The sequence below is a fragment of the Engystomops pustulosus genome, chromosome 10 (assembly GCF_040894005.1).
Source record: "Engystomops pustulosus chromosome 10, aEngPut4.maternal, whole genome shotgun sequence".
Lineage (NCBI taxonomy): Eukaryota > Metazoa > Chordata > Amphibia > Anura > Leptodactylidae > Engystomops > Engystomops pustulosus.
This window is the reverse complement of record NC_092420.1, coordinates 29,808,138-29,833,002: the sequence shown is the minus strand read 5'-3', so window position 1 is coordinate 29,833,002 and position 24,865 is coordinate 29,808,138. Positions and strand designations below refer to the sequence as shown.

The following is a 24,865-nucleotide window of genomic DNA, read 5'->3' as shown; positions in this document are numbered from 1 at the left end:
TTGTAAATGAAGTACACTGACATGTGTGTCCCCTCTGGCAGGATCTGCTCTTCTTTTAGCTTCTTGTGCCCTGGATTTTACAAAAAAGGCCTTTAAAATTTGTAAAATTAACTAGAGAGTGTTAAGGGAGCATACTTTTCTTTTTTTAATTAATTAATTTTTTTTCTTAAATACAAGGGCATAGAAGAGCATATGGAGAGCAGATTCTGCCAGAGGGGGCACACACCAGCATGTCAGTGTGCTTGGTTTACAATCCTTCATCCTGGTGGTAGATGTCCTTTAACATTGAAGCAGCATCATTCTGATCATCCAGTTTCCCAGACCTTTTACACATAATGATATATAATTGACCAAAAGTGGCTGAGCTTGACGGACCTGTGTTATTTTCTGACCCATGTAACTATGCAACATATAGACAAACAGTAAAAGAAGTAAGAACAGTAAACATGAGTGTAGTGAAGCACAGACTGGTATAGAAGAAGGATGTCCTGCTGGTGAGGCTTATTGTTGGGGTTGCACCCCTATCCTAGCAGTAAGGTAATTGCACCCCAGATTACAGAGATCTACACCCTGAGCATAGTCTATACTGCAGCATTGCACGTGACCTGCTTACCTCTACAAGGAATGAGTTGTTACAAGTCCAGACACTGACACTTCTCTAATACCTGTCACAACACAATAGACTCATTTCCACTTTAATTAACCAAACGATTTGGACAAAGAAGGTTATAAATTTATTCTCCCCTCTCTAGCACCACTTCTCTATTGTGGCTGTGTAAATGCCCTATAGAGATTTTACAGAGGCCGAGCCCACAACATGCAGTGACTAGTCGCAGATTTCCCAGGAAGGACTGAGCGTTGAGCAATCCTTTAAGTATAGTGTGTACCTGGATTTAAGTTGTGATCACTGAAATCTTGCGCTGCCACGTAATTGTAGCATTCAGAAAGCATTGTACTGGGTATTATACAACTAAGAGGATAATCTCTGGCAACACATAGGGTGAGTACAGTTGTCTGCTCTAGCGCTCAATTATAGGGATAGTGCATTGTATATGACAGCCCGGTATGATGTCAGTTACATTGCACTGAATGTATGGGTGCGGCTTCATGCATCCACCTACCACTATATTTCCTAGAGTACTTTTCATGTTATCCATCATTTCCAGAGAGCTGGACACAAAGGTAACGCTTTATTATGCAGATAGACATATAATTCTAGGAATACTGATTATATTCTATTATTATTGTTGTTGTTGTTGTTTTGCATGCTAAAAATGTACAATTACTTAGACTTAGTTCTTGGCCGTGTGTCAGGCTGTCATTACGGGTTCTTAAACTTGTCTCGCAGTTATTAATGTTATATGTTTATTAGCACGAAGCCGCGGCCTGAACCTGACAGCTTTGCAGTGAGATTACCATTTGTGACAAATGCATTCATAGCCCCTCGAGGAAAGATTCCCAGGTGAACGCATTCTGCAAGCGGTTTAATTATTCTATATGAATAATCACTAATATTGTATGTACGGTACACGGATGAAGGATGATGGATAGAACTAAAAATGTAAAATCTACCACATGTATTAAGTGCTAAAATGTACACATTTTCAGAATGTATTCATAAAAAGGCTTTTTCTACTAATTACATATTCATAGGATAAGGGAATACGCCCATCAATCATAAGTATTAGGGTATTAATGTGGCCCACATGATGAAACAGTACTGTGCATCCTGAGCCACCTCTCCATTCACTTCTATGGGACTTCCACATCTCGCTCCCACAGTGATCGGAGCATTGACCAAGTATGTGCTCTAGTTCTTTATACATGGGGGACCCCCATTTATTGCCTGCAGACCAGTCACACCCTGAGTAATCAGACATGTAACCTCTTATCCCGTTATAGGAGATACATGTAAGATATGTGTATTATAATATGATAATATAATAGGAATACTGAAACCAGAACCGGGGGGCGGAATAGTTTGAGAATGAACAGACTGTAATACAAGTACAATACAACATTGTAAAAATCATTTATTGGGCTGTAAAGATATAAAACAGTAATGATAAGGTCAGTAACAGTAGGATGTGGTACTATATATAGAAACCTATCCCCCAGTGTAGGATATTCCCATGTATATATATATATATATATATATATATATACAGTACCAGCACCCTTCCAATGTTTTGGGCCTCAATTGTCAAAAACAGTGCAACGGTGCAGTTTCCCAGTGCAGTCAGAGGGCACTAGATTAATGAATTGTGGCGCCCGTTCTTCATGAATCTGGCGCCCCCTGCACTGCTCCACCTTTAACATAGAGGGGCAGATGTATTATCTTATATGCACCAAAAAAGCGTCGGGTGTTGCGGATCATTTATAATGCGTTTGCGCCAGAAAGAACAGATGTTTCCGACTATCCTGACTCGTCCGTCATTTTTGGCCCAAGTTGGCGTTGCCTATATTTTCCACATTAGCCGCTAAATTTATGTGGAGTTTGGTGGCTTTTTTAGGCGCAGTTTTTGGCACAGACCAGGAAAAAAATGGTCTGAAATCAAAAGAAAAAGAAAAACAGGCATAACCCATGTACGATTTGGGCGCTTATCTCATTTGTGTCACCATTTTTATGTCGCCCGACTGATAAGTTCCATCTGCGCATTAATTTCTTACAGCCGCGCGCTACTTTAATGCATCGGGCTATGCTTTCCATAGTCGGATGTCAGATGCCGACTGTCGAGGTTGCGACACAATTAAGATAAGATAAGATAATCCTTTATTAGTCCCACAGTGGGGAAAAAATCCCTCCCAGAGTGCGTGGCACAGTTGGAGTCGTGGTAATAAATGTGGCGCATGGTCCAGCTGTGCACTGGAAAGCCCGGTTATGTGAAGAAATTTGTGTCACGTCAGGTACAGTGCAGCCACGACCCAAATGTGTCGTGGACACTTTATAAACACATGTTCACACACAATGGGCTAGACTTATCAATACTAAGCTATAGAGAAGGATCGAGTGGAACATTAAATGTGCAGATGATATGTTGTTCATTTTTAGGCTTTCTATTATCTGTGTATTTCATATTTGGGTATTTAAGATTGTAAACATATTGGATATAGAAGAATAATTTGTTATGCCCAATGGCAAAAAATGTAAATAGAAATAAATGAAGTGTGACCTGCTAATATGTATGTAGTGTGAACCTTTTCTGATAAGCCCTCACCCCTTATTGGACAAGGCACAACTTCTCTCATAAAGTATTTAAAATACTGTATATACTCGAGTATAAGCCGACCCGAGTATAAGCCGAGACCCCTAATTTTACCACCAAAAACTGGGAAAAACTATTGACTTGAGTATAAGCCGAGGGTGGGAAATGCATTGGTCACAGACCCCCCCAGTATATAGCCAACCAGCCCCCTATAGTATGCAGCCAACCCAGCCTGCCCCCAGTAGTATACAGCTTGCCCCCAGTAGTATACAGCCTGCCCTTAGTAGTATACAGCCTGCCCCTCCGGTGGCCCCGATGTGCAGCGCTGCTCCCCCGATGTCCGCGCCGCTTGTCTTCAGGCTTCCGCGCACGTCTTCTTTCTTCTGCAGGGCGCCGCCATTGCTCTCTGCTGTCGTCATACTAGGCGCCGTCCGGGGGAAAGACATGGCGGCGCCCTGCAGAAGAAAGAAGACGGGCGCAGAAGCCTGAAGACAAGCGGCGCGGACATCAGGGGAGCAGCGCTGCACATCGGGGCCACCGGAGGGTGAGTATATACGTTTATTATTTTTTAAGTATTTTTTACTCCTTACAGCTGGTTAGTGACTCGTGTATAAGCCGAGGGGACGTTTTTCAGCACATTTTTTGTGCTGAAAAACTCGGATTATACATGAGTATATACGGTAGATCATAAATGCGATGTAAGGAATTTTGGACAAGTAAATAAGCAAATATACTAATGCACATAATACTAATGCACATACACAAGAAATAGTGTCATATACACATTACACACATATACAGTATATATAATACACACATATGCATACACGGATATACAGATACATATAGTAACGCATATTACACATACTTACCTCTCTGGCAAATTGGCATTAAGTCCTAAAATACCCTAAAATAAACATGTAATATATCACCACACTAGCTAGGCACATTAAAAAAAAAACCTCGAAACAAACACAGGACAAAAAATGGAAATTTTGTGACAGATTTATCAAAAGTGCCTCAAAGGTAAACTAGACAATCTAATACTGTGCCAGATTTTTCAGCAAAATGTAGAAAGCATAAAATAACACTTTATTAGATCATTTAAAACAAATCCATTTAAAAAGACAACATAGACCGATGGTCAAAATAGCTAAATATTTTAACCATTGTCAAAAAGGTGTCCACCCTTGGTCTGTATATACCTGTATATGTGTCCATTGCCCTCTGTTATTCCTCTGGGTAATGTGAAATACTTGTTTGTAGGCAAATACCTTGACTTGTTCTGAGGACTAGACCTTCCATACCTCTCTACAGGTTATTGTGATCTATTTATTATGTATATTTAGGTATTTGACCTTTGGTGGATTTTTTCTATGTCTGTTGTCTTTTTAAATGGATTTGTTGTAATCTAATAAAGTGTCATTTTATGCTTTCTATATTTAGTTTTTGTTTCCTCTTTTTGGTGGTGTTATTTGGAAACCATCCATTTGAATTGGTGGGAGTATATTGGGGGGGATTTATAAACGCACTTGCGCTACAATTCTGGTGGTTTTTCACCAAGAACACTGTCTAAAATGCCTTGCACCACAGTTATCATGGCTTTTAGACCAGTTTTGGTACTTTCCCGACTTGTCTGATTAAGAAGGTGTGGCCTTCTGGGAGGTGGTCGTGTCCTTGTGAGAAAGGGGCGTGGTTTGCTGGAAATTGTCCGTGCGGCAAAATTTTGGGCAGTTTAGACCAACTAAAAGTAGGTCTGAACTAGAAACCGACAGTCTTATACTGCACCAGAATTCATCATCACATTGATAAATCTGTTGCAGAGAAAGACAAGTGTTTTCTAGCTAGAAACGGGCGGAACCTGAGACAAATTGCTAAATCCCCCCATTGTGTCCGTGCCCCCTATTACTTGTATCAGTAGTAATGATTAATCTGATGTATAATTTTCCTGCAAAGCCATGCCCCAAGTGTCTAAAACCCTAAAATAGATATAGCACAGACTTTTTGTGGCAAATTACATGAACAAATTGATAAATATGCCCCATTAGACTTTAGTGCTAAGGAGGTTCAGGAGGGGGCTAATAAGCCCTAAGGCACCATAACCAAGGAGTAAAAATTAACTTTTATTAGTAATAATTAATAAATGATGAACAAAAAATTGGTTTAAAAGCACAGGGTTGCATCCACATCACGTGTGCATATGTCCTAGTGCTGATTGTACGGATCAGCCAGACTAGATATTGTGAATTGTCACATGTGCATTGGTGGGGCAGACTGTGACTATGGGTGATATCTACGGTGTGTCAGGTGAGACTCCAAGCATGGAGTGTGTACAATTTGTAACTAGAGAAAGTGGGTGCAAAGGGGCGCTGTTCGCTCCTCCTGGTCAATGCGGGAGGGGTTAATTCCTTTATTACCCAAGCAAATTATTGGGGGGAATATTATGATTATATTACACCCCTATGAGGGTCCAATTGGTGTGACCCGATGGGGAAGTTTCAGTGGTGGAATACTTAAAGTATTGAAGAAATTTAACCACAGTCAGCCCCCCAATAGGGCAGACTGAACTGGACAGCGCCTCTAGAAGGATATCATGTGGTTTTATCCTCCCTGCATGCTGATTATCAGCAAAACCAGTCGTCTCACACACATGAATTAGACTGGTTTTGCTGATAATCAGCATGCAGGGAGGATAAAACCACATGATATCCTTCTAGAGGCGCTGTCCAGTTCAGTCTGCCCTATTGGGGGGCTGACTGTAGTTAAATTTCTTCAATACTTTAAGTATTCCACCACTGAAACTTCCCCATCGGGTCACACCAATTGGACCCTCATAGGGGTGTAATATAATCATAATATTCCCCCCAATAATTCGCTTGGGTAATAAAGGAATTAACCCCTCCCGCATTGACCAGGAGGAGTGAACAGCGCCCCTTTGCACCCACCTGCTCTAGTTACAAATTGTACACACTCCATGCTTGGAGTCTCACCTGACACACCGTAGATATCACCCATAGTCACAGTCTGCCCCACCAATGCACATGTGACAATTCACAATATCTAGTCTGGCTGATCCGTACAATCAGCACTAGGACATATGCACACGTGATGTGGATGCAACCCTGTGCTTTTAAACCAATTTTTTGTTCATCATTTATTAATTATTACTAATAAAAGTTAATTTTTACTCCTTGGTTATGGTGCCTTAGGGCTTATTAGCCCCCTCTTGAAAAGTTCTAAAAATAACCTACCAAGTAGAGATTTCCCAATTTCTTTTTTGGTAACAAGGAGGTTCAGGACTCTCAGTATTGGATCTTAATATAGGCCATTTGGGCAGTTGTCTTCTAGGGGGGCTCATGGCCACCCAGACCCCCCAGCAAATTTTATACTGGGAAGAGAATTCACCCATGAAATCCTTGTATATTCTGCTCTCAATACACATGTAAACAAGAGCCATTTCAGGACCTTTAGAGGTCCTCCAAAGGCCCTAAAACTGCAGATTGAAAGAAGGAAGAAGGGATGCATGGTCCATTGCCCATGATGCTTGATTCTAGTACCATATATAGGAAGTGACTTCTTACAGCCCTGGGCCTATGGTTTTCTTAATCCAGCCCTGAGTACTCTGATCCTGAATCGGTTATGGGGGGACAGTTATATCCATGCAAGAGCAATTATAAAAGAGCTACAGGTTATGGCGACTACAAGACAATCCAAACAGCAAACTAATTCTTTATTGATGATTTAGTAAGATTAACACAATTAACTGGATTTTGTTGCCCAGAGACCAGTTTATTCTTGCTAGACGGTTTTAATAATTGAGGTTTTAATAATTGAGGATTTCTGGATCCTGAATTCTATAGAGTGGTGGCTCATGAAAGCAAGTAGCCAACCAATGGCCTTTCAATGGGGTAAACTGTTGGATCCTTAGCCAATATTTATCTTGGCTACGGCCGGCGTTACGAATTGTGCCCTAGATCTGCGCTGTTTACTCACTCTTCAGCTGCTATTAGATGTCAACAATCAATGTTTTTGTCTAGGGAAACACCCTCATGTGCCCAAGGACAGAGCGGGCACACTGGAGGCTGCTTTCTTCTGTATACCTCTGTACCCTCTGGCTTTGGTGCTGCTCTGTGCCTCTTGTTCTCTTTTGTTGGAAAATTATTGCACACAGATTTTTACAAAGGCGTTGACTAGTAAAGTTTCAGTAAAAAACTTGCTTTCCCTATGTAATAACAATTCCGGAGCATAATTTCTTATTGTACATTCACAAGACCGTATGGGGGACGTATGTACGGCCACAAGCTTGCGGCAGTACATATGCCCCCCATAGACGGTAATTACCGCACGGAGCGATATGGTGCTGCACGCGTCATTGTACTACTCGGTACACAGGGAAAAGATAGGAAAGAAGAAAATACTGAAGCAGCACTCCGTAAATGTGTTTTTATTCCACCTTCATGATGCGACGTTTCGTCTATTCAATCAAGACATTTTCAAGCATGTCCTATCCTTCCCAGTGTTACGGCCCGTACGCCGTGCATTTCTATGGAGAGGGGAGGGGTCACCCATTCTCCTCTCCATGGCACCCAACAATGTGAATGTAGCCTAAAAATGTAAGAACAAATCGACAAGCCTATGGAGGGGCACGGCCCCAACTGGTGACACCCAGTTGGGAGAGGCAGGGCCCCATAGCAGACTTCTGAATGGGGCCAACTTACCGCTTAAAATATACATGTTCCTCTCATATATACACACATTTATATACCTCTATATATTAACATAAAGTACTTCATACACACACATTTATACACTCTTACACACAAACGAACAAATATAGAGCATATGCACATCACATATACACACACATATACAGAAGTGCAGCCTATATACACACCATACACCATGTACACCTATAGCATATACACATCACAGATACACACACATACAGCATATATACATCACATATATGTTATATACAAGATATGCTGTGCAACATGCAGGATAAAATGTATATAATGATGCATATCCTCAATTCTTTAGTGTCAGGTCAGGTGATGGGGCCCCTTGACACTGTGGGTCCCAAAGCGGCTGCTATGGCTACTATCACTGTAGTTATGCCCCTTGTAGTCTACTATAGCTGCAATTTTCACCAAGTCAGATCTGGTCTAAACAGACCCTGGCAGAGGTTCATAGTATCATAGTATATAAGGCTGGAAGGAGACGCAAGTCCATCAAGTCCAACCTTTAAGAATTAAATAAATGTTTTATCCCCATAACCTGTGATATTTTTTCTCTCCAGAAAGGTATCCAGGCCTCTCTTGAACATGTACATAGAGTCCGCCATAACAACCTCCTGCGGCAGAGAGTTCCACAGTCTCACTGCTCTTACAGTAAAGAACCTTTGTCTATGTTGATGGTAAAATCGCCTCTCCTCTAAGCGTAGAGGATGCCCCCTTGTCCTGGTCACAGGCCTAGGTATAAAAAGATCTTTGGAGAGATCCTTGTACTGTCCGTTCAGGTATTTGTACATTGTAATGAGGTCTCCCCTCAGTCGTCTTTTTTCTAAACTGAATAATCCCAAATTTTTTAATCTGTCAGTGTATTCTAGTTCCCCCATTCCCCTAATAATCCTGGTTGCTCTCCTCTGCACCCGTTCCAGCTCTACTATATCCTTTTTATACACTGGTGCCCAAAACTGTACACAATATTCCATGTGTGGTCTGACCAGGGATTTGTATAAGGGCAAAACTATGTCTTTATCATGAGAATCTATTCCTCTCTTGATACATCCCATTATTTTATTTGCTTTAGCAGCAGCCGCCTGGCTCTGGTCACTAAAATTAAGTTTACCATCCACCAATACCCCCAAGTCCTTTTCAGCTTCAGTTTTACTAAGTAATTGACTGTTTAGAACATAATTATACTTTTTGTTTCCATGGCCCAAGTGCATAACTTGACATTTATCTACATTAAACCTCATCAACCATTTCTCTGCCCATCCCTCAAGCTTCCACAAATCCCTCTGTAATGCTAAACTATCGACCTCAGTATTTATTACTTTACACAGCTTAGTATCATCTGCAAATATTGAAACTTGACTGTGTAAACCCACTACAAGGTCATTAATAAAAATATTAAAAAGAAGTGGCCCCAATACTGACCCCTGTGGCACTCCACTGGTAACATCAACCCAATCTGAGAATGTGCCATTAATGACCACCTTCTGTTTTCTATCACTAAGCCAATTACTTACCCAAATACACAGATTTTCTCCTATTCCCAGCAGTCTCATTTTATATACCAACCTTTTATGTGGCACGGTGTCAAATGCCTTTGAAAAGTCCAGGTTCCCGGATCTTCTGAGAGACCAGAGTTTGTAGTAGACCAAGGCCACTTCATGCCATTGGGGAAGAAAACTGGCGTGCAAAGGGTCCTTTTTAATACATTAACCCCTCTGTTTGCAGGTGATTTATTTGCTCTGCTTTATGTTAATGTTTTTCAGAAAAATGTTGTACTTTTTATTAACTGCATGGGCGTATAAATATGGTGGTATTATCTGGTCATTATATGATAGCATTGGTCACTTAGTAATTATATGGGAGCAAAAACTTCAGCCTGAAGGTGGCGTAAACTGAGAAGTAAGCACGGAGCACTTGTGCAGAGCAGTGTATCCCCAGCAGAGCAGAGCTCAGCAGACACTACAGACACTACCTGCAGCCTCTGTTTACAGTTCATGACCTTCTATTTACAAACAATCTGCAAAAGCAGCAGCTCAGAGCAGGATGGAAGAGAAGTTTGTAGGATTTTGCAGACAGTACAGAGAAGTGTCCCCATGTATCAGTGTCTGAGGAGGATACTGGCCAGAATTACAGGGGGGCAGCAGAAGATCAGCATTGAGGGATCTCCTCCAGGAGGAGGTCACTGGGTGCAAGGTGTCACACACCTGGGCTCTGCTGTGAGGGTTATTCTCATGCTGGGGTGCGGGAGAGGAGCTTGTAGGAGGATCACACGGAGTGCCCGAATCTAACATTGTGCCTAAACTGTGCTTAAAGAAAAGTGATTAATAAGAGTCATGAACTCAACTCATCACATATGGTTGTAGCTTGTGATTAATCTGGTGCAACAATGCGCCAGAATTAAGCGCAACTGATATAAATAAAAAGCTTCAGTACATTGTGGGGGATTTATCACATACCAAAATCATGGGAGAGCCAAGAATCGCCACTATTTACCCCTCAACGCTACGTGAGTAGGGTGGGAGTGATGCCACATTGTGGAGTCACACTCACCAGCTATCGCCTACGAAAGGACCAGGCGCAGGTTATAGCGCAAATCTATGCCAGGCAGGAGAACTGGCATAGAACTGTATCAAACTCTTGTTCAGCCATGAACCATATCAACCAACTACCCTACACACACATCCTTGGTCAAGCAGTGTATACAGAATAGTAGAGAGAGGAAAGCCACTGCCGGACTGCTCTAGTGATGGTCTTTTTGTCCGAAAAACAAAAGGATTGAGTGTCTACGTATGACATCTGGAAAGTTTCCCACCTGACACTTTCTCAGTTTTCAATGCTGTAGTTTATCAGCTTTTGAAAGACCTTCAAAGGTCCTGAAAGGGCTCTTGCATGTGTGAAGAGTGCAGAAATGAGATATCTCTCTACAGGGCAGTATCAAATTTGGTGAACGCTTTAAGTGGCCATGGGCCATAGGTGGCTGCCTAAACCACTTGTATTATAATCCATTACTGCTGGAAAAAGTTTGAAAATCTCCTAAACCAAACAGAACCCACCAAAATTGTCAAGTGTAGCTTACATACATGAATTTGTATGGGCTGCTTAGCAATATACTTTATGAGACTTTGCATAAGTAGAACATAACTAAAGATTCAGATACTGTATGGAAGCAGTAGCATGGCTTAATGTTGTGACTATACAGTCCCCCACACCCTCCTGATCTGAGCAATGCTATTAAATTGTACGATTACCTTTCCCATTTTAGGTAGTGCTTTGATCTGGGAGTTTTCCTATGAAGGGTCTGTCAACTATACCCAGAGGGTACATATTTTAACACAAATAACACTGACTCACTGATCTGTGTTTAATAATACAGTCTACATACATGATATGTTGAAACCAGCGTGGTGCATTGTAAACTAATTCTAAAGATGCCAGCATTTGAATTACTTTACTGTTGTAACATGCCGGATCCAAGTATTTGGAGAAGGGTCGGGGATCATCTCTGTTTTATGTAACCTTTTTATAGTTGGGAACGTAAATGCATATAGATGTGATAGATTTAAAAACCTGGAACAGAAAATATTGTCTAGGAAAATGAATAGGCTACAAAGAAGGTCTTCTGAAGACTTTCTTCCACAATCATTTAGGTTTTTGTCACCATTTCCTTTAGGCAGTTTGCTGATGCCCCAACTAAGTACACACCTTCCACTTTTCAGATGGTAAAAGAGGGACAAAGATTTTTAATTCATAACCCCACCAATTACCCAACTCCCAAAAATCCTCCTTTCCACATGCATCTGTCCTTTTCCTCTTCACTGCTAAAGCTGTGTGTGGTTCTGAAGTTAGAAGTTGCGACAACGTCATCATTTTGCAGCCAAGAAGCAATGGTGGAGATGGGAACATATGGAATCCTATTTCTCCATTGTATTCAACTCTATCTGCGGCCAGGAGATGCAGATATAGTTGAAGCCCAAAACATACTTCTGCCGCCAAGGATGACGGGACAGATCCATAAATCTACGACTGTCCTGCTCAATCAGGGACAATTTGGAGGTATGTCATCTTTTGCAGACCAGCTTTGACTCCAGAGCTTTCACTTAAAGAGAACCTGCCAAGGTGGTTTGGAACACGTAATAACCCCCTTCATGGAGTGAACCTGGCTTCACTACGCAAGGGCTGTAGGTATGGCCCATGCGCAAAGTAGCGGGGGTATAGTCCCGGTTTCATTGAAGCAACTTGAAAGAAGGTGTCAATCCTGAGATCTTCAGACTCACATCTAGATGAGTATAAACATTTTTTTTTTTTTTACATCACACCCTGTACAGCTATCATATAAGTCAATTTAGGACCCACCTGTTGTTGGTTTAAGGTCTGACAGCTTCTCTTTAAAGGCTCTCTTTAAAATCTATGTCATGTTTCATGGACCCAAGAAATTCTGGAGAGATTAGACAAAATTGTTCTTCTCCTTATGAAATCACAAGTAAGAGCATTGAATAAGCTCCTGGAATATAGAAAGAGTTATGCCCTTAGTCATTCTATTATAGAGGCATGACATTATTATTATGTACTTGCTGCTTAAAGCTCTGGAAAACTGAATTGGCACAAGTGCTAACATGACAGGTATGTAACACGCAGCTTTCACTTCCCACATCAATGCAAAACATTCAAGTTCTCTACAAGTGAAAGAACTATTACTAGTTCATTTGTTGAGTCACAATTTTAGTACTCATGTAATACTTGTACCAATGCCGATACTTGTAGCAATGTGTGTACATTTAGTAAAAGTGACAAATTTAAGACATAGGGCCACATTCATCAAAAGTTTTGAAAACTGCATAGTGTGCAGGGTGCGGCAGATTCATCAAAAGTGGCGCATGGTCTTCATTAATCCAGCCTTCCCTGCACTGCTTGGGAAATGTGCACCAAAACGTAATTTAAGTTAAGTTCAATGAGCATTCACCACATGCTGGCGCAAACACTTCATATATACCTGTGCAAGCAGTTTGCAAATGTATTTATGTGCAAAATGCCCCAGAAAACTGCTGGAGCCAGTTTGATAAATCTGCGCCATTTTTTTTTTTTTTTGTGGAAAAATGGACAAAAACAGCTGTAGGCACAATGATATACAGTATCTGGGCTACAGAAGTGCTTAGTCTCTAGGCAATGGACATTTAACGTCATCACCCCCTAGATCACCACGAATGTGACTGTCAAAAAGTTTGGCAGCATCCTCTTTCTATAGGATAGGTGGTGGCAGTAATTGTGAGAATGGGGATTCCATTCTCCATCTGTTGAGCGGAAGGACATGGACTTTGCCAGTATATTAAATTTTTATGGGACAGTACTATACTCTGCAAAATACAGCATTGCCATAGAGAATAGAAGGAAATCTAAGGAAAAATTAACCAGGGACACTTACTCATAGATCCAGGCAGTGTGATTGTGATCTTCTCAAATTTGTTATCCATGTCCTCCTTCCTTCTAAAATAAACAGCAGAGGACGTTTCAGCACACACTGGGGGTAGAGGTGCTCCTTGCATACTGTGGCAGCAGCCTGTGACACTACACCATGGAGGAACTCTGCTAATTCCCTACAGAGCCCTTCAGACTCATTAGCATAATTTTAAAAGTTGATTTTAGAAGGAAGGAGACTATGTATACCACATATAAGAAGATTGCCACAGTCCCAGTGCCTGGATCTATGAGTAATGTCCATGGTTTATCATGATGGATTTTGATGGTAGATTTCGTATAAATCAGAGATATTTGTTGGAATGGTGTCCCGAACTGAGCAGTACATTTTTCTGCTTTCACACTTGTAATTGGAATGCAACGAGAGAGATTTCTTATTGCTGTCCTAAATTGTTATAAGCATGAATTCAGAGGAGGCAGTCAGAATACTAAGGACAGGATCCAATGATAAGCCTTTTGTAAGCAAGTAGCGACGTATAGAAATCACATTATAGAAATAAATGCTACCAGCCCTTTAAAGGCTAATAAGTAAGCAGAATAAAAAATACCACACTGATGCCAAATTCAATTGCTCGGAGGCTAGAAGTCATCGTCATTAGTTACATTGTGGCAAGAATCTAGTTGGCCCGTAGTATATTCATTAATAAGACTGTGGCCTTGTGTGGCCTTAAAGGTCTCGTTGGTTACCAAGGGATTTTCCATCGCGTTTCTGAATCTCCGAGTCTTGTTGCCAATGTGGCGCTTTTTTCTACAGTTTTAACACTTGGCAGTCTCACAATTTCTGAGTTTTACAAGCAATTACATCAATTAGAGGCTGAAAAAGCGAGGACATTTGCAGAGCTGTCACAGTCTTAATAATGGAACCTGTTTTTCAGGACACTGGGAAATGGATTTTAATATGAGGTTTAAAAAAGATTTGTAGGACAAAAAAAGAGTCCACCTTTCCTAAAATAGTACAACATCTAGGAAGGGACTGATGGCATCCGGCCTGGTTTGTTGCCTTTAGCTGAGAACAGCAGAAAAATCTTCAATTGGAAAACAATTTATATTGACATATATGAGTGTGTGTTGTGAGCATGCTCTGTGACCTGTGCAGGGGGGAGAGTCAGGGGAGCTAAGGTATCACCTTTAAAGGGAACCTGTCACCAGGGACCTCATTTTCACTATAGAAAGGTTACAGAAGCCTATCACACCTGCATTGCAAATCTGCCTTTTTGTCTTATCTAAGAAATTGTGTTACAATATAATTGTGTGTTATAATATATCTGGCTTCCTGACAGAATCCTCTGTGTAGTCCCAGGGGTTGGGCTTTTGTTTCTATGCATGTAAAAAAAAAACAACACGTGACTTGTTTGTGCTACAGACTCCTCAGCTCTGAGCCCCCACCTTTGTGCTCCTGTACTGCTCCTCCCTCCCCCTTTGATGTCATCTCACCATGCTGTGACCTCTGTTCCAGTGAAAGAGCACAAAGGTGGGGGCTGAGAGCTGAGGAGTGATCAGCACAGACAAGTCACGTGTCACTTGTTGTTTTTTAAATGCATCAAAACCAAAGCCATTCCCTGGGACTAAACACAGAATTCTGTCAGGAAGCCATATAAGTTAACCACACAATTATATTGTAATGCAAATGCTGAGAGAAAGTAGAAAGGCAGATGTGCAATGCAGCTGTAATGGGCTGCTGTAACCTGTCTTTAGTGAAAATTAGATCCCTGGTGAAAAGTTCCCTTTAATATAGTTTTATAAAAAGATGTCTAACTACTTTAATCTTCCATAAAGTCTGGCCAAAGTTGGGTTCTTGAAAAAATTGCATATGGGCTTATTGCTCAGGAGTGTTGTCAAATTATGGCATATTGACTATTATTGTAGCCTCTTCTTTTTGACTGCAAATTCACATGAATTAGGCAGATGGTACATTCTGTAGAACTCCTATTGAAATAAATGGAACTGAACTTCAATATTAGACTCAGCCACCTATTATTCATTTTAAACAATTCTGAACTCACCCCTAGTGTTCTGGATGTCAGGACGGATGTTATTAATTACACACTGCGACACTGTATTTATGCAAGGATGGGCTGAAAGCAACTAAAAGGTCATTATACAGCACTGATCCTGCCCAATGACTGTAAACAAATGACTGCTGAAAGTGGTTTTGAAGTGTGTCAGAATTTACTAAGGGTCTGCAGAATACATTTGAAAGCATTTTGCAGGAAGCAAAGCAGCATATAAAATGATATCTTCTAAAGGTTCTACCATTTTAAAGCTACAGATCTGATCCCTTGGGCTTCCTTAGGCTATGAATATTAAAGTCCTGCAAAGTGAAATGAAAATGTCCAGTTATTTGACCTGGTTAACAGTTTGCCTGTGCACTATAGGACCAGACCACGTTATTGGACTATCAAGCACGGCCGGTGACGTTTTAGGTTGAACTGAATGGGTTTTACCTTATTTGTTTCTAACAGTTTGTACAGCCAGATCTAAAGGCATGCACTCTCGATCCACCGAATAGGGGATAAGTGTCTGATCACTAGGTGTCCGACTGCTAAGATAACCCAATGATTAGCAAACCGACCACAAGTCCCTCTAAAGTGAAAAGGATTAGGTATCACCCACTGAAATGACAGGCCTGCCTAAAGCTATAGGGTGAAACATACAAGATATAAAAGAATCAATGCTATCTATGTCTTGAAGACACAGTCACCATTGATTGGGAGCAAGCTCTGCACGCACAATTTCCACAACACAGAAGGTGCGGTGCCATCACTTTTCCGCCTGGGTCCTTCCACAGCAGCTGAGGCAAAACATAGTGGTATGTATAAGTATACAAATTATTGATGGAGCACTGTATAGGGCTGGTAGTTGTGTATATAAGTATATACGTGGAACTGTATAGCCGGGGAGGCTGTATATAAATTCATTAAGAGGTGCTGTATGTAAAATAATTAAGGGGTCACTATATATTAAATAATGAAGGGAAGCTCAGTATTTAAAGTCATTAAAGGGGAGCTATATCTAAAATCAAAGAGGGAACTGCTTATATTTATGTGGGGGGTGGTTGGACTGCCACCGAACATACATTTTTGTTTAACAGTTAAACCCTCTTTTTAGCTGGGGGCATAGCAAACAATTGGTATATCAGATTTGTGTAGAGTACCAGATTGGACATGAGACCGGTGAGTCGATCAATTATAGAGACTTCTGCCACAAAGTATCAGCTTCTCCTATAGATCAGATGTTCCACTTGTTAATGAGCCAACTCTTTGATGATTAAGCATCTGAACAAGAACAAAAAGTAAGTACAGGGTCTAATATAATAACCTACAATACAACATTACCAGGATAGTCAGGCATGTTACATATCCACCTGCGCAGAATACAGTAAAACGCTCTTCTTTTGTGCCATGTATCCTTTCATGCTGGAAGACAATGATTTGTTTTGTCTCGCTCTGCAGGTGCAGCGATTGTCTAATGTGCTCTATGATTGACGGCTGGAAGGAAGACGACGATCAAACAGTCTCATCATAAAGAAGATGCTCTGCCTCTGGAGAAGACTTGTTTTCTGTCTCCTGTCATTTACAACATGCATTAAGGCTGTAGAAATACCACTTGAAGGTAAGTTTTTTTTTTTTTTAAGGAAATTGGTGTGCAACAAAAATTCTATAACAATAGATATTTTTTGGGCAAAATAAAATGTTATATTTGTATTTTATCATGAATGTCATAATTGCAGGTAGGTTTGGTAAGGAGAGGAGTTTTCGATTTGTTCATGAAAGATATGAATATATACAGTATATATACAGTATTTATGTATTTCACATGTTTTTGAGCACCGAGGTGGAGCTTAACCTCAAAATTCACACCCTCCTTTAATCATATGTAATAGATCAACCTGAACACCTTGTTTTATTACACTTTGTATTACTCACTTCCTTACCATTAAATATACAATAGAAGAGCTCCTGACCAGCCCTTACAAAATTGTGTAAAAGAAGATTATAAAGATATAGTTGCAGTTTTGTTCTGGTTTGAAATATTACATTTTTTTCCAAAAACCCCCAATTTGCTTTGAGCAATTCAGTACCAGTAAAAAGATTTTAGAGGTAAAAAGCTTATTTCTCCCAAGTTAAAACCATATTGAGATAGTGATAGTGATTTAATATTTACTCTGTTGCCATAGGTTTTTATACCACTATTTGCAATCTTCAGTTAAATAATGGGCGAGGTTATTTGAGTCATCTTCATCTGGTGCCACAGGCAAATATCTTGAATTATCGCACTCTGCGTGGTACTTTAGTGTACAGTTGCCATTTCCAGTGTGAATTAGAGTTGGCCTTTAAACTCTTTCGCTACGTGGAGAAAGATGGGATTACCGTAAAATGACTGCATCGACTATGTTCTTTTTCAACATGGACTACTGAATTTAATCAAATTCTAACAAATTTTACTGGACCACAATAAACCTATGGTCCATCTTAGAGAACTTCTCCCTACCCCCTGGATGTAATATGGAGGTTGCCACCTTTTTTCCATCCACGTCCACCCAATTAACTCCATGTATCTTAAATGAACACTCCAATCAACGCTAATTAATTGAATAATCGTTTCCCTTATGAAATGTAATGTGGTCATGTTAACCTGTATTGTGCTGTATCACAAAGCAACTAAGGAACTAGCAACATGTAAGAATGTGCCTTTTGTAGTGTATATATGGAACTGTAACGTTTTCCATGGATGTCATATAAATTACAGAGAATGTCCTTGTACAATCACAGAAGTCAGAGTTGAAGTCATTCTACCAAAAAACAGCTGTGGTACTAGCTCATAGATCTCCAGCAGTGTCTTAATAACACTGACAGTCTGTAATTCCCAATATTACACATCTGCAGAGTGAAAATTATATATAAAATGTAATGGTTTATTATGAGAAATGATGAGGATGTCATGTATGTGGTCTACATTTGTATAATTATGAATAGAGATTTTCCCTTGACTGTTAATTAGATTCAGATTCGGTGGAAAAGCACCCGTACTTTCTATAGAAACATAAGTGAACTTGACATGTGCAAACACGGTACAAACTATGCAAATGTTACACTGACAGAACATGCAGCATTGATTGGACACACTCATAAATGATGCATCTTTTGGATATTATATGATCATCTTTGAACTATTTCCAAGCTAAAATTGAACCCAACAAGTTGAAACCAAACTGTATATTTTCTTAAATGCCAATCCTGCCCTGTATTATGCAGAATACTGCAGGAGAATATTTGACAGCCATAAAAAGTGATTCATCTTTAGTCTTAGAAATATTCACCTCCCTTTGTGCTGCCATCCCCATCATGAATATTATACATCCTTGTCAGGACACATCAGGGATGATTTCTCTAAATTACCCGACACTTACAATTAACTCGAATTCTTCCAGCTAATGATGATTTAGACTCTATGCACTGAACAGACCCTGTCATCTCCTTCCCCATTGATCATTACAGTATTTGACGATTTCTGTTTCCTTTGTTGTCATTTATGTACATTGCATTTTCCTGATCATACTACAGGCAATCCCCTACTTAAGAACACCTGACTTACAGATGACCCCTAGTTACAAACGGACCTCTGGTAATTGGTAATTTACTGTACTTTAGCCCTAGACTACAATAAACAGCTGTAACCGTTATCAAAGCTTTTTTGTTAACAATTGTTCTTATGAAAGTCCAACATCCAATTGTCATAGAGACCAAAAAAAATTGTCTGGAGCTGCAATTATAAAATATACAGTTCCGACTTACATACGAATTCAACTTAAGAACAAACATACCGAACCTATCTTGTACTGCCTGTATACTATTATTTATATTGTGGATTATGTTGCTGTATAATAAAGTTTGTATTGTAATGATACATTATAAATTTAGGCAAATCGGTCACCTGAACCAGAATATTAGGTCACAATGAGAATATGAGAATTACCATCATAATATTAAAGTAGGGCCAATTATGCCCAGAGTTAACCCCTTCAAGAGCAAGAGAGCCAAGGAAGAATAAAGTGACATTGGCGCTAGGGGGCCAAGGTTGAAGGGGTTGTCCACGTTCAGTAAATAATTGATATTATTTGTGTAATGAAAAGTTATACAATTTTTCAATATACTTTCTGTATCTATTCCTCATGGTTTTCAGGAACTCCGCTTGCTGCCATTCTATAGAAAGCTTCTCTATTTACTTCCATGTCCATGTGATATGATGGACACGCAGGTGCACGAGCCGTTCTAATCACTGAGAGTAATAGGAGTTATGTGACAGTAACGGCTCATGCACCTTTGTGTCTATCACATAACCATGGACAGATTCCATCCACTGGAAGTAAACTTAGAAGCTTTCTATAGAAGCAAAGCAAGCAGAGATCTAGAAAATGGTGAGGAACTGATACAGAAAGTATATTGGAAAATTGTTTAACTTTTCCTTACTCAAGCCATATCAATTATTTGTTGAAAGTGGACAACCCCTTTAACAGTCCAAATGGTCATGAGGGGGCAGGGTAGTTTGACTGGATAGTTGAGATTTCCTGCCTCCTTGATTTTTTTTTTGTCAAGACATGAATAAAAGTGTTTTTTAGAAGAATGCCGGAATGTTTTCAAGATATAAAAATACCATTTCAACATTTTAAGTATTAAACAAGGTACTATTTGGGGCTTTTGGTTGTAGCAGAGGTAGCAGGTTCTTTTTAAAAACCTTTGGAGGAACTTCTATATGTATGTCAAAACGAGTTGAAAATATAGCCACTACCCAAATGATTATGCAGGGATGATGTCAAGGCATAATATCTGTCTAAGGCTACATTCAGATGAGCGTGTGCCGTAGCATGGCGGGTAAACGTCGGCACCCAGGAGAGGAGGAGGGGATGAGCACCCCTCTCCATTAAGTTACATGGCGCACAGTGCCCTATTACGGGGAAAGAGAGGACATGTCCTATCTTTTCCCTTGGTACGGAATGGTACAGTGCCACAGGTGTGCTGCACCGTACCACTCTGTACGGCTCCGTGCGCCCATTGCTGGCCAATGGAGGACATATATATGATGTATATACGGCGGCCGTATATACGTTCACCAATGGCCATGTGAATGTAGCCTTAGGGTTGTTAGGGTTGAAATGTTGGTGCAAAGTTTCTTTATTATAGCAAATCAGGCCTAGGTTTGGATGCACACCACAGGGACGTTCCACGTCACACACTCCATGCTTTTTCAACCTGGTTGAAGAAGCCTAAAGTTGCTTGAAACGGCCTGTCTCTGTGGCACGCTTTACTGCGCCTTGGAATCTGGTGAGTGGCATCTATGTCTTGTATCACGCTATTGAACTTCTAAATGTATACATGTGCATAGAAGCCTGGGCGCGTATCAGAATTAAAAGGGTGGAGTGCACGCTCTATTTTCTCTTTAGGGCAGTACAGGGTCACCACTCAGAATTTTGGCGCATCTGACCGTAGGGCCCCCCTTTTGTTTGGAAAACGGGGGGGGGGGGGCACGTGAACACAGTCCCACTAGATCTCCCATAATGGCGGCCCTGGTGCAGTTAAAAACTGGGTTGGTGCTTTGGGAGCCCATGGGCCTCCAGGAACCCTGGGCCTCCGACCAATCTACCAACCCACCCATATTATAATCTGTTATTGCCCCTATTCCTCTATGTACAAACATACAGAAAGAAGAAAGAAAACTTTCAGGACCCGATGATTTGACAGGAATATAAGTTGTTTTGTGTATTTTAATGATACAAATGTAGTACTCGGGCCCCCACAAAAAAACATGTACCGTTTTGGCCTAGTGTTCTTCTGACACAGAGCAACACCTTTCAGTAGCAGCAGGCACCACCACAATACAGCGCTCTCTAATAAGGCTTTTTAGCCCCACCTTTTAGTAATCCATGTCTGAAAAAGATTACTCTTTAAACCGAAACCTTTCACATCTGTATTGTGGTAAAGTTCTAAATATGTATTAATAAACTTGTAAAACAAAATTCATTTTAAAGGGAACCTGTCATCAGGTTCTATTTTTCCCCACATGTCCCCATAGAGAATAGAGTGCACATTGCCAAAGTGTAATAATAATAAAACTGGCTTTTTCCGATAAAAAGAAAAGTTAGGTAAAAGTTTACCTTTCTCTCTGCAGAGCAGTGTCCCATAGAAGTGGTCAGTGAGGAGTGGCCCCCCACACTCAGGAAACCACTCTGCGTCTATTTCAGATAGGAGGGATATTTTAATTTTTAATTTGAAATAGATGCATGAGGGAGCGTCCGAGGGTGGGGGTGAGGATCACTCCTCCCTGGCCACTCACATGGGAGACAAGACACTGCTCTGCAGAGAGAAAGGTACACTTTGATCTAATTTTTCTTTTCATCGGAAAAAGACAGTTTTATTATAAAAACACTTTGGCAGTGTCACTGTGCACACTATTCTCTACAGGGACATGGGGGAGCCTGATGACAGGTTCCCTTTAATAGGCTGGAAACCAACACATATATCTCTTGATTTTAGCCTTTACTCTTCCAGCCCACAGTCCAGTGGATAAAAAACTCAAATGAACTTCAACACTCAAGTCTGAATTATCGACACTTTGAAAGTTTAAAAGTACTGGAGATGCTTCCACTTCTGCTTCATAAACTAGAGATCTCAAGACTCCTCTGTTCTCTGAAACCCTTCAATTATTTCTGTTCTTGGTCCTTTTGCAGGGTTCTTAGCTTTTCCACACTTTAGTTGAGGACAGTAAGTCTGAACTTATTAATATTACAGGTACAAATTCAGTGCCCTTTTCATTGGGCTTTTAACAAAACAAGTGCTGAAAAGCGTAGAACCTTGTGACCTCATGACCAGCAGCTTTGTGAATAAATGTGCTTCTGGCAATACTAAGGCAGTGAGTCACTTGTGTTCATCAGTGAAAGAATATTGCTATATTTCTTTTACCTCTGGTCCTTTCTGTTCAAGGGATTGGGAAACAGAGAAATTAGATTTTTGGAGCTGTACACAATGTTACCCAAACTGGTGGATATAGAATGGAAAGAGTTTTAATAACAACTGTAAACTATTTTATAGGTGTAAGTTCTTCTTAAATATATCTCTGAGTTTTGCTTTAGAGTACATTGTGGACTTTAAAATGCATGATCTCACAAGTGCTGGCTCAGTGTGCTGTCCATGTGAAGTAGGAGCAAAATAAGAAGCCAATGTAATTGATGAGCGGTTACTCACAATTTTCTTCATGTATATTTGCTTTAATGCAACATCTATTTTCCAATATACATTCTGTGTTATTGGATACGGTATCACACACCGTATTTCACCATATAGGCCTCAATACAATACACATCATCATCTGAAGAGGGTTTAACTTACCCAAACTTTATCATTTACAGTGGAGCAATTGCCAACAATTATCGAAGTCACCAAAGGTATCCAAGTTGCTTTTCCTGTGGGAGAAGATTTTACTATCAAGTGTAAAGCTAAAGGAAACCCAACTCCGGAGTAAGTATTTCTGTTAATAGTCAATCTCAGACATTTGGCTGCATAAAAAAAAACAATCATGTACACTAGATTTTGTACACTGAACTATAACACATATTTATTCTACTGTATATTAGATATCATTGGACGAAGAATGGACATCCATATGATCCATTAGCAGACCACAATGTCAGGACTACGAAAGATTCTGGTTCATTTACTATCCATAATGATGGGAATATTTTATCCTTCAATGGAACATACCGTTGTTATGCCACAAATAAGTTGGGAACCGCCATATCGGAAGAGACAACGTTTCTCATTCCAGGTATGTTACATGACAGGCTCCTTTTGCTTTTACAGCTTAAACCAGAACTTCTCAATCCCTGTGCCTACAAGCTGGTTCCCCTTCCTAAAATTCATTTGTTTCCCTTTACTTAACACACAGATACAGTTAAACATAGTAGTGCTGTTGACATCACAAGGAACATTTAGAGGTCTGCAATTAATAATATGAATAATTTATAGGTGCCCAAAGTGGTGCAATTTAAAATTACAATTTGTTCAACCTTAAAGGGGGTTTCCAACATGATAGGGCCTAACTTCCTGGTCATGGGTGTCTCAGTGATGAGACCCCCACAGATCTCGAGATAAGGTCCAAGGTACCTCAATCGGACCCCTCTTCGCACCCTGACGAGAAAACCCCTTTAACAGAAAATTAAAATTATAACTCATGGATTTTGAGAGAAAACTAAAATAAGTGTTCCTTCTAAAAGGCGCAGGACTTGCTTCAGCCTAAGAGTGGCCTCCTCGGACTAGAGGACATCAGTTCTTTTTTTCAGAGGACTTCACTGTTTATCTTGATCCATCGAGGACACTCTTTGGCTGAAATAGGTCCTGTGACTCCCTTTGACTTCTTGTTGGGCGCCGTCACAAAAACTAGAAGTACTGGAGTGGCAAGGGAATAGGAGCCAGAACAGGGTAATTATGTATTTTTTTCTCCAACTTCGGCCTTGCATATTCCTGGAAAGCCATTTAAAGGAGAAACGTAGCCTGTTTTTCTATGACGAGTTGGTAAAGGGAACCATCCAATCTATGGTCATCCAATTTGAAAGCTAAAAGTAAAAATGTATGCTACATCTGAAAATGTCTAGATTCAATGGTTTTCTTATTTTTAGGAGATCCTAGGTTTCCCAAAGAGGTTATCCCACCTGTAGTATTGGAAGAGGGGGACCCGTTGGTATTAAGTTGTGATCCTCCTCCTGGTATCCCCCCAGTCAATGTAGTTTGGATGATGCAAGGTAGGTGTATACAGTAAATGCAATAATGCCATGCCTGCACTTTTGTTCACCATGTCTCATGTTTGATATTTCTCCCTATGGCCACAATAGTAATTTACATAAGGCCACTATAGGCATTAAAGGAAACCTGTTTAACCTAACAACAAAACCTGGTGATGCAAGTCCCCTCTGTCACAACATTCTACAGAAATCTAAAGTTTTATTTTAGATAAACAGGAACCATGATCCTACTATGGCAACTCCAGACACATACGCAGCGTGCAACGCAAGCTGAATTGTTGTACATTGAATATCTCTTCGGAGCTGCTGGAGAAGAGCCATGACTCATCTTTGGCAGGATGAAACCCTTAGTTTATGGAAAGTAGTGTAAATGATAGGGGGTTACAAAGTTTGGAGCCATAAAGACTTGATGCTGATTGATGGGCCGCAAATCTGATGATTAGTTCCCTTTGATGTCCTGATGTGCCTTCATTCTAGCAAGTAGTAAGGGATGTCATCTCTATTGCCACCACTTAATCACAGAAATCACTTGACTGCCACTGATTCTGAATCTGACATTTTTATGTTCCTCTTAATACATGAAGCATTGCTACATTGTTATATCTTTGAAATATCACTCATCCTTTTAAACAGATTGGTCAACTCTTCTTTGCAAG

The 24,865-nt window shown here is 40.3% G+C and overlaps 1 protein-coding gene across 7 annotated transcripts in view; it reads left to right on the top strand.

Moving 5' to 3' along the window:
* Positions 1-24,865, top strand: part of CHL1 (cell adhesion molecule L1 like) — a 65,667-nt gene that overhangs the window by 9,102 nt on the left and 31,700 nt on the right. For 4 of the 7 annotated variants that reach the window (XM_072128893.1, XM_072128892.1, XM_072128891.1 and 1 more), the window contains exons 2-5: positions 16,870-17,029; positions 22,821-22,929; positions 23,046-23,236; positions 24,087-24,209. In XM_072128893.1, the coding sequence (XP_071984994.1) occupies positions 16,948-17,029; positions 22,821-22,929; positions 23,046-23,236; positions 24,087-24,209 (505 nt within the window). In that variant the 5' untranslated portion in view covers positions 16,870-16,947. Of the gene's footprint in view, positions 1-518; positions 538-844; positions 1,001-1,074; positions 1,183-16,869; positions 17,030-22,820; positions 22,930-23,045; positions 23,237-24,086; positions 24,210-24,865 lie in introns of those variants that run through there. The other 3 variants (XM_072128890.1, XM_072128888.1, XM_072128889.1) reach the window with 3 other exon arrangements.